We start from the raw sequence: 12,961 nt of genomic DNA, 5'->3' as shown, positions 1-12,961 counted from the left end.
TCACATGCTTTCATCAATGTTCCGTAGAGTTGTTTTCGCAATTATGGTATATTTTAACCGGGGCTTCACATACATTACAATCCAGTTTATTTTAATTCTCTTGTAAACCTCTTAGAAATATTTCAAAGAGGCTAGATGGATGAGTAATTTGATTCTAGATGGATGAGTAAACTGATTCCATCGAATGTAACTTCCTGGGTTCAGTTGCGAGGCTTTCTTTACCCTTCTGTGGCGGCACCTTCGCCGTAGACCTCGGCTGCAGACCCCCCTCCCACACACCCAAGACCCCTCGGGCTGGCTCAGATGGCCAGTGTTCTTTTCTGGCATGACATCTTCAGTGGCCTCGAATGGTATTATTTTCACCTGTGGCTGTTATTTTTAAGAGCATTGTATTTGACTCTCTGCTTTGCTTTTTTATTTGCATGCATAGTTTCTGTTGTTCTCTGGTAAGTTGCTCAGAAAAAGAAATGATACGGAATGCGGATGTTGTTCTCTGGTAAGTTGCTCAGAAAAAGAAATGATACGGAATGCGGAAGGATGGAAGTGCCTTTCAGGGGGTCCACATGCAGTTCCACCTTCCGTGTTTGAAAGAGAAAGAAAAGAAGGTGCGGCGGGGCACTTGCTCTTGGGCACCCCTGTGGTGCTCCCCGCAGGCACTGAGGCTCCCTCTACCTGGAAAAGCAAGCGATGCTTCAACCTAAATGAATTGCGACCCTTGGAGACTGCAGTTTCCAGTTTCCAGTGACACATAGCACAGCAGTATTTCATTCTAAGGCTCTCATTATCACTTGCACCAGATGCAGTCTCCTGAAGCAGCAGGAAACATCTGAGCCCCTTCAGGCCCCTTGGCAAAGCCACAGGCTGGGTGCTTTCCTGCGCACCTTGCAGGTAAAGGAGCAGCAGCTACATGTTGGCTACTGAGCACAGAAACTGATGTGCACCTTGCAGAGTATGAATGGTTACGTACTGCCTCCCGAGCGTAAAAAGGAAGTTCCAGTGCACTGTTCTTCAAACACAATCACTGTCAGCTCCCCTCCGTGCGCTGAGAGTCTAGTGAGCCCCACATTTCCTTTCTGGTTACTGTACCCAGCACCTGAAAGTCATGGACAGAGGTGAGTACCGATCTCTCTCTCAGTCTTTCTCATTTGTTCCTATAAATGTCAGCCTCTGAACTAGTTTCTAATGCCAAAACTCAGGCTTGGGAAGAAATAAGTTTGGGAGGGCATCTCTGGAGGTGTGCAGCCTCTTTCCTTCTGCTCTGATGAACACTGGGGAATAGGGATCAAGCATCCCAGTTAGTCAGCTTTAAACTCCAGTACCTCTCCTTTTTCAGAAAAGTAATATTCAGTTCCTGCTAACTGCTGCTAGAAGAACCACAGGTTTTAAATCACAAGGCAAAGAGCTCAATGAGATGTTTATCTTCTATTATCAGTACTTCATCCTCCATTGTAGATAGACGCTCCTTGCCACAGTTTCACCTGATAACTGTGGTTAATTTCTAAATTAAGCTGTTTGGGGTCGGGGTGCTTGTTTGTTTTGTTTTGTTTTTTACAAAAAGGGCAAAAGGCTTCCAAGATAAAACTCTGTCCAGGAAGCTTCTCTCCCGGCTATAATGCCTGGTGTATGGGCTGGGACAATTGCTGTACAACGAATTAGGCTCTTCGTACATGCTCTTCTGAATGAGTATTTTGCAAGTGTCCAAGCTGAGCCTTGCCACTGATAACTAAATCAATGGGATCTACTGAGTTGTGACCTACCTTTGCCATTGATTTCAAAGGGTCTATTCGATGACTAAATTTGGGTTCAGTCCAAATTTAATTTACCAGCTGTAGATAAAGAAACATGGAATTGAATTGCAGCACAGCAGGGAGGTGGGGGGAGGTCTTCCAATGGACCTGGCACACTGCTTTTGAAAAAAAAAAAAATGACCTAGAGATTAACTTTGAAAAGCAGGGTCAAGGTCTTGTCCTTCGCACTGATTTTCACTTGCTTCCTGAGTACATGTCTATGTGCTGCTTGGACCATTTTGTTGAGCAATGTTGCTGGCCAGAAGTCACAGAGATGCACAGAGGGTGCAGCAGCTGCAGCTGCAAGAGCTGCCAGTAAGCTTTTTTTTTGGGGGGGGGGGGTGCACCCTTGGCCACCACCCTCCACACCCTAGGCAAAGTGGCCATGAAGCAAACTTACTTGCTAGCCAGGGCTTTGGAAACCCCCAGCTACTTCAGTGTGGCTCTTTGTTCCTGCTGTATTATCTCTCCACATTATACATTATTATTATTATTATTATTATTATTATTATTATTATTATTATTATTATAACATTTCTATGCCGCCCCTTGCCGAAACCTCGGGGCGGCTTACAACATGATAAAATACATTGAAATACAATAGTACATATCACTGCCCTTTTTCCAATCGGGAGCCAGTTTTGTGAAAAGCATCGTCAAAAGCAGCTCTTTCTGGCATCCTGGTATGTCACAGCAGTGGGCTTCTCCGCATTTTCTGAAATGTGTTGTAATGCAGCTGTCAGTGTAACTTCGTAACATAATATTGCAACATGCGTAATAATGGACCGTGTGTTTCCCTACTCCAGGTAAACAGCTGAAAGCGGCCATCCTTTGGAACCTTCCTTTCCTTTTCCAGGTATGACACTTACCAAAGTGACTTGCATTCTCTGATCCCTGTCCCTCTGTTTGTTACCTCCACTCTGAGAGATTAAAAGTATAAGCTGCCGCTCTTTTACCTTCCTTCCTTTTCAACTGGTGGAAGGAATTGGTTAAAGGAACGCCTGAAAGTGATTTGGGGATTTCGGGCAAATAGAGAACTGGACTTGGATGTTCGCTTTCAAGGAAGTGTGGAGATACTTTTCTTGCAAACTTGCATATAAGCAGGTGCACAGTCATGGTGCGCCAGCCAAACATATTTAATTCTACCTTCCCCCCACCCTTCACACATGTATGCATCCACCCAGGGGTGGGGAGGGAGAAATAGTGAGGCCTCTTCCTTTCTCTCTGGGATAAGCTTCTTCAGGTTCACCCACAGGAAGTGGCCAAAACCGTTGCTAAGAGAGCCCACCACAAGGGTTTCAACAACAACTTTACATGCCTAAGATTGCTGTAGGTGTGTGATACAGCCAGTCACTTCCAAACCCCTGGTCGGTCTTTCCCCAACCTCCTCTGCCCACCTTGTTACTGCTTCTGCCTCCTCTTTCTGCCTTCCCTTTCCTACACCTGGACCTCTCCTTCCAAGAATCCTTGTGAGCCACAATCCCTTCATTTTGTCTCAGCCTCTCCTCACTATTTTTGCAACAACAGGCCAACGGGTGGTTGCTGAAATGTGGGTTTTTCTGTTGTCTCGCCCCAGCTGTGCTAACAAGCCATGGCCTGTTAACCACACGCAACCCACATGAAGAGGACCCATGGTCTGTTGCTGAGTTGTGAAGTGTGGCTTGTCCACTCTAGTGTGTTTGGACAATATGATAGCCCCTATGTCAACAACTACCTGTGGTTCAGCAACAAGCCACAATGAACCCGATATTCCTCCCTCCCATTTGATAAGGGCAAATGTCTCATACTGATAACTAATTTGCAAAGTCATCCCCTCCCCGCCCCCACCTCAGAGCTGCATACCTGGAGTTTCCAGGCATAAATGTCAAGCACATCTTAGTTTCCTTTGTTGGAAGGGATCATGAGACTTGTCTCATCAATCACATGTTGTGGCCACCCGTGAGGAGCTGCGGTGGTTTTTTAAATAAAATATTGTAACTTCTTTCCAATGGAACAAAATGGCTCTTTCAAAAAAGCCAACAGTATTCTTAACTGAGGGCTTAAAAGAAAGGCTCAGTGCAGGCATAGGCAATCTATGGGTAAGAAAGTCTAAGTACGACTCAGTGTGATGTTGGAATAGATAAACCATGGTTTGTGTCATGGTACACTGGCAAACCGATGGTAAGAAATGTTTTTTTTTTCGTGAAAATCACTGTTCTTTCTCATCAGTAATCATATTCACAGATAGCCACTCCAAACTATTTCACTTTCAGTGTTAGGGCTTGATGCCTATTCTCAATTCCATTTATTTTCAAGTAATTATCTCATTTCACATTTTGCTAACAAGAAGTTCCTAATAATGCTAGCCCAGGCATTGGATTGGATCCGGACTTGGTCATTCTTAAACACACTTGAATAAATGGGATGTAAATTAACTTTGAATAAATTAAGTCCCAGTTATTTCAGTGGGTTTACTATAAGGGTGATGAAGTGTTCATATAACACATAGGAAGAATTTTATGATTACAGAATTTTATTCATTCTGCAATCAAGCAAGGATTTTTTTTAGCACAAAACTCTCAGTATAGATTCCACATGGGTTTTTTATCTTCTATAGTATAACCTGGAGTATGCATGGATTTGTTAATGCTTTCCTTCCCTTACATAGTTTAATAATATCATTTAGTGGGTTGGATTCAGAACTTAATCATATTTGGAGTATGGCTTCAATTAGTCAAGGCTAACTTAAATCTTGTGGAAATCAACTGGTTAATTCTAAGTATAACTAAGTCAGGATCCAACCCAGAATGTACACAACACTTTAGTAGTGCATAAAGTGTGTGAGACACATGATCAAAATGTAATCATTAGGGTAGGGCAGTGCTATCTCTATATTGCAAACAAAGTGCTAAGAAAGACCGGCTCACTGAGGAATACACCGTGGAGCTTAAGGAAGAGATGCAATCTGAACTAGTAATTTTCCAATGTGTAGGTCCCAGAGTAACCCTATACAAGTCTATGCAGAAGCAATCTGTACTGAGGAAAATAGGACTTACTTCCAACGGAGCAAAGCTCAGGGAACCAAGGTTCCATTTAGATGCCGGGAAGCACTTCCTGAAAGTTAGGACCCCGAGCGTATGGAATGGGCTTCCACGGGAGGTCATTGAGGCCCCATTGGTGAGGGTGTTCAAGGATAGGCTGGACATGCACATGGTGGGCATGTTGTGAGCGGAGCCGGCTGGAGCCGGGGGTCAGACTAGATGGCCCAGGAGGCCCCTTCTGACTCGCTCTGTTTCTATGTTTCTTTGAGTTCGCAGAAGATCATATTCTGGGCTGCTTGACCGCTACATTGTACCAGCTATTTTAGAAAGATTCAGGCCGTGACTAAACACACTTGCTTCCTGAGCAGATAAAGTGGAAGCTGTGACATAAATTGTCTACTCATGCACAACGCAAGCCTTCATCTGAATTATTAGCCAATTATTGTGGACTTCTCATGCATAAGGTTCCACCATCGAGCTCTCAAGGTAGCCAGTGAAGCTACACAAGGACCTGGTCAAAGATAACCAATGAATATGTTCATTTTATGAACAAGGAACGCCTTCAGCTGGAGATGCCGATGATTTATTTTGAGCATTTCTGTACTGCTCCATATCTAAGCAAATTCCAGAGTGGTGAACAGTACAAACATAAAACAAATAAAATGATGGTTAGCATTAAGGCCAGCAACAGCAGGGCATTTTGTTTTGTTTTTAATTAAATTTTTAAATTTTAATTTTAATTTGTTTTGTTTTTAAATAATGCTAATAGTCTGTATCATATTAAATTATTAAAGTCAGAAATCTTTGCTGCTCAACTGCAGTCACCCAGGAAGAACTGCATATAGAAGAGACCCCCAGGATTTTTTGGATTCATGGACACATTAGGGAATTGGAGAAAGTGCTCTGTGCACCGCCACAAAATGGCTCCTGCAGAGGATGTGGCTAATCACATAATGGCTGCTGTGGCCTGACTAGTCAAGCGCAAACCAAAGGCGGTGGCTAGAGGCTGGGAGGGAAGGGGAAATCTCAAGGCAAAGGCATAGAGGGGTGAGAAAGAGAAAGGCTAGAGGCTAGAAAGGGAGAGAGAAAACCGTACCCTAGCATTTACACGGCTTTATTTATTTGTTCAGGAGGAGGCAGAGGGTGTCCTTGGAGGCCTCCATGGGCACCAGGGCGTTCTGTGGGTGCCAGATTGGGAGCCCCTGGTGTATAAGATTATACTTTAGGCTGGGTAATGGTGTTAGCTATGGAAATATTCTTCCCCTCTCTCAGTCCCTTTTTGTAGTGTAAACACTTATGGCTGGGACTTTTTACAGTAAAATGTGGTCTGATGCACAGGATGGGGCTTATTTCCAAGCAGACGTATCGAGGATTGCCCTGTTGGTGGCATGGGACTTTTGTCTGGGAAAACAAACTTTATGCTGAAGGAGGATGTCTCTTCCGTGTATCGTACATCCTCAAAAGGGACCAAATCAACTTCATATGACCCTCATTTGGGCCTATGGGCAGGAGTGGGATTTTCCCCATTGGTAGACCAGGCAGACAACTGAGAATGCTTAGTCGTAATTCTGAATCTGTAACCAGCATATCTGAAAATGGTAGGTGCTCTCGACAGATAGCATCTTTTCATGTTTACAAAAAAATTGCTCTAGCATTAGATACTCTGAACAAAATTTTTGCTGTATAATTCCTCAAAAACCTGATCTCTATCAGCAGCCACTTTATCATTGGTTTCAGCAATGGGAGTTTTTTGAGGGCATGAATTATTGTTTTCTTTTCCATAGGCAGAGAGTTATTATTTGAAGCAAGGACATTCAAATATTATTGGGCTCGGTCAAAGGATCTCTCCTCTGGCATGGGGGGGCGGGGGGGACGTGGTCAGCCATTTTAAATATTCCACACCCAAACAGAAGGCTGCCATGCTTTGTTGTATCATCCAAACCAGGCGGCAGGAATTGTTTGAAGATCAAACAGCTCTCAGATGACCAGGGTGTAACTCTCAAACAACTGCTACTGCCTGGCTTCAGATGATGCAGCTGGGTTGAACAGGCCATTGGGTTCCTGCAGGAAGTGCACCTTGTTGTGGTTTAAATAAGACATGGTGGGTTGGTGCTCATGCAGAGCAGGTCAAAGTGTATCCTTACAGAAGGAATCTGCAGCCAAGAGCACAATCTTATGTGTGCTCGGTCAGAAAAATGTCCTACAATTCCCAGCATTCTCCAGCCAGCCATGCTGTGTGGCGAATACAATGAGTTGTGAGGCTTTCTTCTGTCTAAACATGCGTGGATTTGCACCTTAACAGCAAATCTGACCCTTGGTAGGTACCATCTGGACCACAAAGCTAAGACGGGTATATGGAAGACCTTGCAATCAGCTATATTGATAGGTGTGATAGCAAGACTCAGTCTACTGACCTTCCAAACCCACATCAACTCAAACCTCCAGTAAATCTTACTGCTAACCAGAGCCCTAGGAAATTATCTCCTTCCTCCAGGACATATTAAGGAATTGGGACTGCAGATGCAAAGATCACCTTATTCCTTCCAGAAAGCTGTTTGTGATCCTTCATACTTCTCTGATTCAAGAAGTCTTCTTGTGAAGTAGAAGCATTCTTGAGACACTTCCATAAGGAATCCTAAAAGCCTGAGTTTAGGCATAGCTTTTGAGACACTTGGCTGGCTGGGGAATGCTGTACCTTTCTGTACACGTGCACAGGATTGCACCCTCAATGACTTCTACCCTCATGATTAATGTTCGCCACACCAACATTCCCCAACTTGGTGCTTCATACTTGTGTTAAACTCCCATCATTCCTAGCCATCATGGCCTATGATGGACATTGGAGTCCAAAACATCTGGAAGATACCAGTTTGGGAAAGACATTTGAATTCCATACTAAAAAATAAAGCATACTCCGAGCATAAGACCCGTTGAACTCGTGTTTTGAATGAGTATGTAGGGATATGATTGTACAATAAAATGCCTTTAAGGCTATTTATTTGTTTATTATATTTATATCCAACTTTTTTTCTCGCAAAGAACTCCAAGCAGCTTACAACATTCTCCCCCTGCTGCTATCTTATCCCCACAACAATAAGCCGGTGTGGTAGGCTGGGCTGAGAATCTGTAAATGGTCCAAAGTCACCCAGTTGGCTCCATGGCCAAGCGGGGACTAGAACCCAGATTGCCTGAGTCCCAGTCCCGCACTCTTAACCCCCACACCACACTGGCTCTCAACATTTAAAAGGCATTTTAATTTTTTACATAGAATAATCTCTACCCTGATATAAACGGTGTTCTGTGCTTCCCTTTGGAGAGAATAAAATCTAAAGGCCAAACTAAGTGCATGCTTATTGATATTATTGTGCCTTTAAATATAACCCTACCCTGTGGTACAGGGAAGTGGTTTGGGACATGGAAAGGAGGAACTTAGGGGATTTAACATTCCCCCACTGTGGTCCCAATCTGCATCACGCCCCCACTACTAGCACCACCAGTTGCCTTTAAAAGCAAGAAAGGAATGTACATACACAAACACCAATTTCTATTGCCATGAATGGAAGGTTTTTTCCCAAATTTTAAAAAAGGTTGTGCCCCCTATCTGGATTGGTGCTACATGAGGAGGATAGGAGCATATATCCCCTTATTGCCAGAGTCCCCATACCTGCCATTTACGTTTTACAAACCCTTCATGTACCATTCTTCACACAAATGGCACCTCACCTTGGCTGGTCCCCTGTCTGTCACCTGGTTGCAGGATCAGAACAGCCCACAGTGGATTACCAAAGCCCATGGGATGGGTTTGAATATTCAAGCACCAAGTGTGGCGTGTTGCATTGTGGTAATGCTCACACAACCTATGGCCTGTTGTTGGGTTATACGAAGGTTATTTACCCCCATATGATCCACGGTTCCTGGATATAGACAACACAAGCCACAAACAGTGTTTCAATATTCAAAATGTCCATCTGCCAGCCCTGTACCCCAATGTGGCTTAAAGAAGCCATGGTGGGCTGTTCATTCTGTTCATGCCCTTAAACTGGTTTAACCGTCATTTCCTCCCCGCAGAGTTTGGGCCATGCAATTCCACAAAAAGAGCCTAGAGATTTCTAAGCATACTTTCACTGAACTGTGATTCTGAGAACTGGGTGGAGGAAGCCACAATAAGTAACATGAGGCAAAACCAATATTGGTTTGTTGTGCTGATGGGCTCCGAGGGGTGATACGCAAGCACTGGGCCACTCTTATCTGAAGATCAGCTCCTTGTTTGTGTTTGCTCAGAGCAGTTTTTCCCAACCTGGTAACCTCCAGATGTTTTGGATGACAGCTCCCAGCATGCCCAGGCAGCATGGCTAGCTCAGAGATGTTTTTAGCCAAAGGGTAGCATCTACAGGTGGGTTATGACAGATCCTTTTCTCTCCCTTGATCTCCCTTCCAGTTCTGCATGGGAGACTTTGCAACAACTGACTATGAACCTGACAACTCCACCCTTGACTACAGCCTGTTTGAGGAGCTCTGCAGGAAGGATGAGATCCGGAGGTTCCGTGCTACCTTCTTACCTGCCATGTATTCTCTTGTGTGTTTTGTGGGACTGGCAGGCAATGGCCTGGTCATGTTGACCTACATCTACTTCAAGAGACTCAAGACCATGACTGATGTCTACCTACTCAACCTGGCCATAGCAGACATCCTCTTCCTGCTGACTCTCCCCTTCTGGGCCGTCAGTGCAGCCAAATACTGGATCTTCAAGGAGTTTACGTGCAAGGCCGTCCATTGCATTTGCCAGATGAGCTTCTTCAGTGGCATGTTGCTGCTTCTCTCCATCAGCATCGACCGGTATTTTGCCATAGTCCAGGCCCCCTCAGCCCACCGCCTTCGCTCCAAGAGGGTGTTTGTCAGCAAAGTCACCTGTTCTTTAATCTGGGTAGTGGCTTTCATCCTGTCTATCCCCGAGGCGATCCACACAGGTGTGCACCACTCTGCCGACCAGAATCCACGCTGCAGCATCATAATGGACAACTTGCTGACCTTTTCTACTCTCATCAGATTATCTCAAATGATCTTTGGCTTCCTGGCACCTCTCCTAGTAATGACTTTCTGCTACTGGATCATCATCAGGACCTTGCTGCAGACTCGCAGCTTCGAGAAGAACCGCGCAATCAAGGTCCTTATTGCTGTCATGGTGGCCTTTGTCATCTTCCAGCTGCCCTATAATGGCATCATGCTTGCTCAGACCATCTCAGCCTTCAACAACACCACTGGCCAATGCAATGCCAGCAAGCGCTTGGATATAGCCAATGATGTGACATACAGCCTGGCTTGTCTCCGCTGCTGTCTCAACCCCTTCCTGTATGGTTTTGTAGGTGTCAAGTTCCGCAATGACCTTCTCCGGCTCCTTAAGAACCTGGGCTGTCTCAGCCAAGCAAAGTTCTGGCAGTGGTCAGCTTACAGGGAGAACAGAAGGTGTTCCATTGCCACAGACACAGAAACCACCACCACTTTCTTCCCATGAGCTGACCTGAGCAATGTAGCAGAAATGTTGGACTGCCACTGAAACAGATATCACGAGACAGTCTCCATTGGCCAGCATCACGGATTGAACTAGGAACTTCTGAATCTCACATAGCATGGATATTTCCATGTGCCAGAGGAGACCAAAATACCGTGTCATCCAACCATCCCTCTACTCACGTAATCCAGACCATATGCCACAAAGCAGTGAAAAGGGAATTGCAGTAAATGAACTAAGCCATGAGCTGCAGGAAGAGACACAAATACTCCCTCTGGCCTAAAAGAGTGAGCCTGGAAAGTGAATCCAAAGATGCTGACAACCTTGATAAGAAGGTGATAAATCTTCACTATGGCCTAGTAGACTCTCAGATGGCAGGCTATGCAAATACAAGATGACCTCATGCAAGCCTCTTCCACAAATTGAGAAGAAAGCATGGGGGGAAGCCAAGTGACAGATCTCCACATCCCTCTTCTGGTTTCTTTCTACTCCCCCTCCCCTCCTTGCAATTTCTTCCTTGTTCCTTCTAGCAACCCTGTGTTATTGCTGCCAAACAATAACATTGTTATGGCATCAATGGTAAAATAGAACAAATGAACCAGTTAGTGCAAAGAACTTCCCCCTTCCCCGCCAAACACGGGGGTCCCCATACACCTTCTACATCATTCAGACCCACCTGTGCAAACCTGCTATTTGGGAGCAATCAGCTTCAAGGAAATCAAGCAAGAAGGGAACGTGCTGTTGAAATGCTAACAATAGAGCTTTGTTCCTATGCAAAAGGTGGACTTAAAGAAGAGCCTTATAAAATAGACGTGCTTTGTAAAATCCAATACAGCTATATTTCTGCTGCCTGTGAAAGCACAGACCAGTTTAGTGCCTTCCATCAGGTATGTGCTTGGCTGCTCTCCAGAGTTCCCATTGCCCAGTGCTCATGTGATTGTGACCAAGCCTCTCCCCAGGAAGGACTGCCTAAGGGCCAGATCAGCTGTGATGTTAATGGTGGCCATCCTTCTGGCAAGCATCAGTTCTCCCAGAGTGCTTGCACTTCTAAGGAGAGCTCCAATGGCACCAATAAGAGCTTCTCTTGAAATGTGAACAACGCCTTCAGAGAGGCAAGGAGAAAAAGGCTGGGTTCAAAAAACAAGACAAGCAAGAGAATGGGTTGACTGTGGATTATGAACCATGGGCTGTTATTGAATCAATGGTTGTTGTGTTGTGTGAACACAGCTGCACTAACAGACTTGCTTGCGAAGAGAATCTGTTGTTTGTTGTCAGGTTGTGACCTGTGGGTTGTTGGTGATTAACAAATTAGGTGTTGAGCATGTGCCTGTCTTATTTGCTGCATCCTAGAGGTTCTTTGGTTTTTGTTAGTCACCTGCAAGCCTACAGATATATTCCTGGATATTTGAAGTCCAGTCTGTTGTGCTCTGCAGTACACAATAAAACAATGGATACAATCACAACCAATGAGTGCTATATATTTAGAAAAAGAGATGCCAAGTCAGTTTTTAAGCAGTCCCTTCCCCATCTCTGGTGTACATAATCTCAGAAAGCACCTCAAAAATGGTCTAGACTAACTCTCAGCCAACATAGTCTTTCTGGTGCCAGATAGGTCTCCATCCATCTCCTGCCTCAAACCTCCAATGAAGGAGAGTCCACCATCTTCTAAGATGGCATGCTGTACTACTGAACAATGCATACCACCAGGAATTTCTTCCTAATGTTCATCTGAAATGCTATTCATGTAATTTGAATGAACTAGTGCTATGTTCTGAAGCAACATAAAACAAATTTCCACCACCGTCTCCGTGGCTGGCCTTCAGACATTTGGAGACAGCTATTGGACAGCTCCAAGCTAAAGGTCCCAACCTATGCTCTTAGGACTTGGTCTCCAGGCTTAGCACCAGCTTTGTGCATGGGGACTCTCTATACCAGGGATGGTATTTGTGGCCTTTCAAATGTTTTGGCCTGTAACTTCCGTCATTCTTCATGACTGGATATACTGATTATAGCTAATGCAAGTTGTGGCCAAAACATCTGGAAGAAATAATTTGATCACCCCTGCTCTGTACTGTAGTTTTTCAATGGTGACAAAAATGTACTCTACCTCTGCTCAGGGGCTCTTTAATCTATCCTTTATGAATAGGCCAGTTCATAAGAGAGCCCTCTGGCTTATTGGGGCAATATATACCTGCCCACCATGAGTCATTTAAGCTATGATGGCCTCCACCACTTACAGGTGGCCATTTCAAATATTGGCTTATCATGTCATCTGAACCCAGGGACTGTGGGTTATGTGAAAGCTAAATAGCCTTCATATAACCAATTATCTGCCATTGGTTTATGTGAGGGTTGTTCAACTCACAATTCTCATGGTCAGACAACACAGGAAGCCAGAGCTACAGCATGGATATCCAAAATGGCTGTGAGCAGGTGCTGTGCTTTAAAGAAGCCGTGGTAGGTAATGGGGTTCATGTGAAGCAGAATTTACTCTCATATGCTTGCTAGTGGATTACAGTGGCTAAAACTATCACTGTGTGTTTGTCTTAAGGTCATAACTTGCAAAGGTCTTGTACTTGACAATGGAATGTTAAAAGCCTGGAATGTTCAGATGATGTTTCTCAGGGGGAAATAATTGTTAGAAG

General features: G+C 44.6%; 1 protein-coding gene across 1 annotated transcript; it reads left to right on the top strand.

Annotated features, from left to right (window-relative positions):
* Positions 1–1,047: 1,047 nt before the first annotated feature.
* CCR7 (C-C motif chemokine receptor 7) lies at positions 1,048–11,773 on the top strand. Its single transcript, XM_044447207.1, has 3 exons — positions 1,048–1,112; positions 2,594–2,643; positions 9,246–11,773. Exons 1-3 carry the CDS (start codon positions 1,103–1,105, stop codon positions 10,317–10,319), a joined length of 1,134 nt encoding a protein of 377 aa, XP_044303142.1. The 5' UTR covers positions 1,048–1,102; the 3' UTR covers positions 10,320–11,773.
* Positions 11,774–12,961: the final 1,188 nt, after the last annotated feature.

The sequence above is a fragment of the Varanus komodoensis genome, unplaced genomic scaffold (assembly GCF_004798865.1).
Source record: "Varanus komodoensis strain SLA01 unplaced genomic scaffold, ASM479886v1 scaffold50, whole genome shotgun sequence".
Lineage (NCBI taxonomy): Eukaryota > Metazoa > Chordata > Lepidosauria > Squamata > Varanidae > Varanus > Varanus komodoensis.
This window is presented reverse-complemented; position numbering and strand designations above follow the sequence as displayed.

Bases quoted from the DNA above. Each gene is read 5' to 3' on its own strand.
- CCR7 (XM_044447207.1), top strand. The intron at 2,644-9,245 runs GTATGACACTTA...TCTCCCTTCCAG, and splicing joins ACCTTCCTTTCCTTTTCCAG to TTCTGCATGGGAGACTTTGC.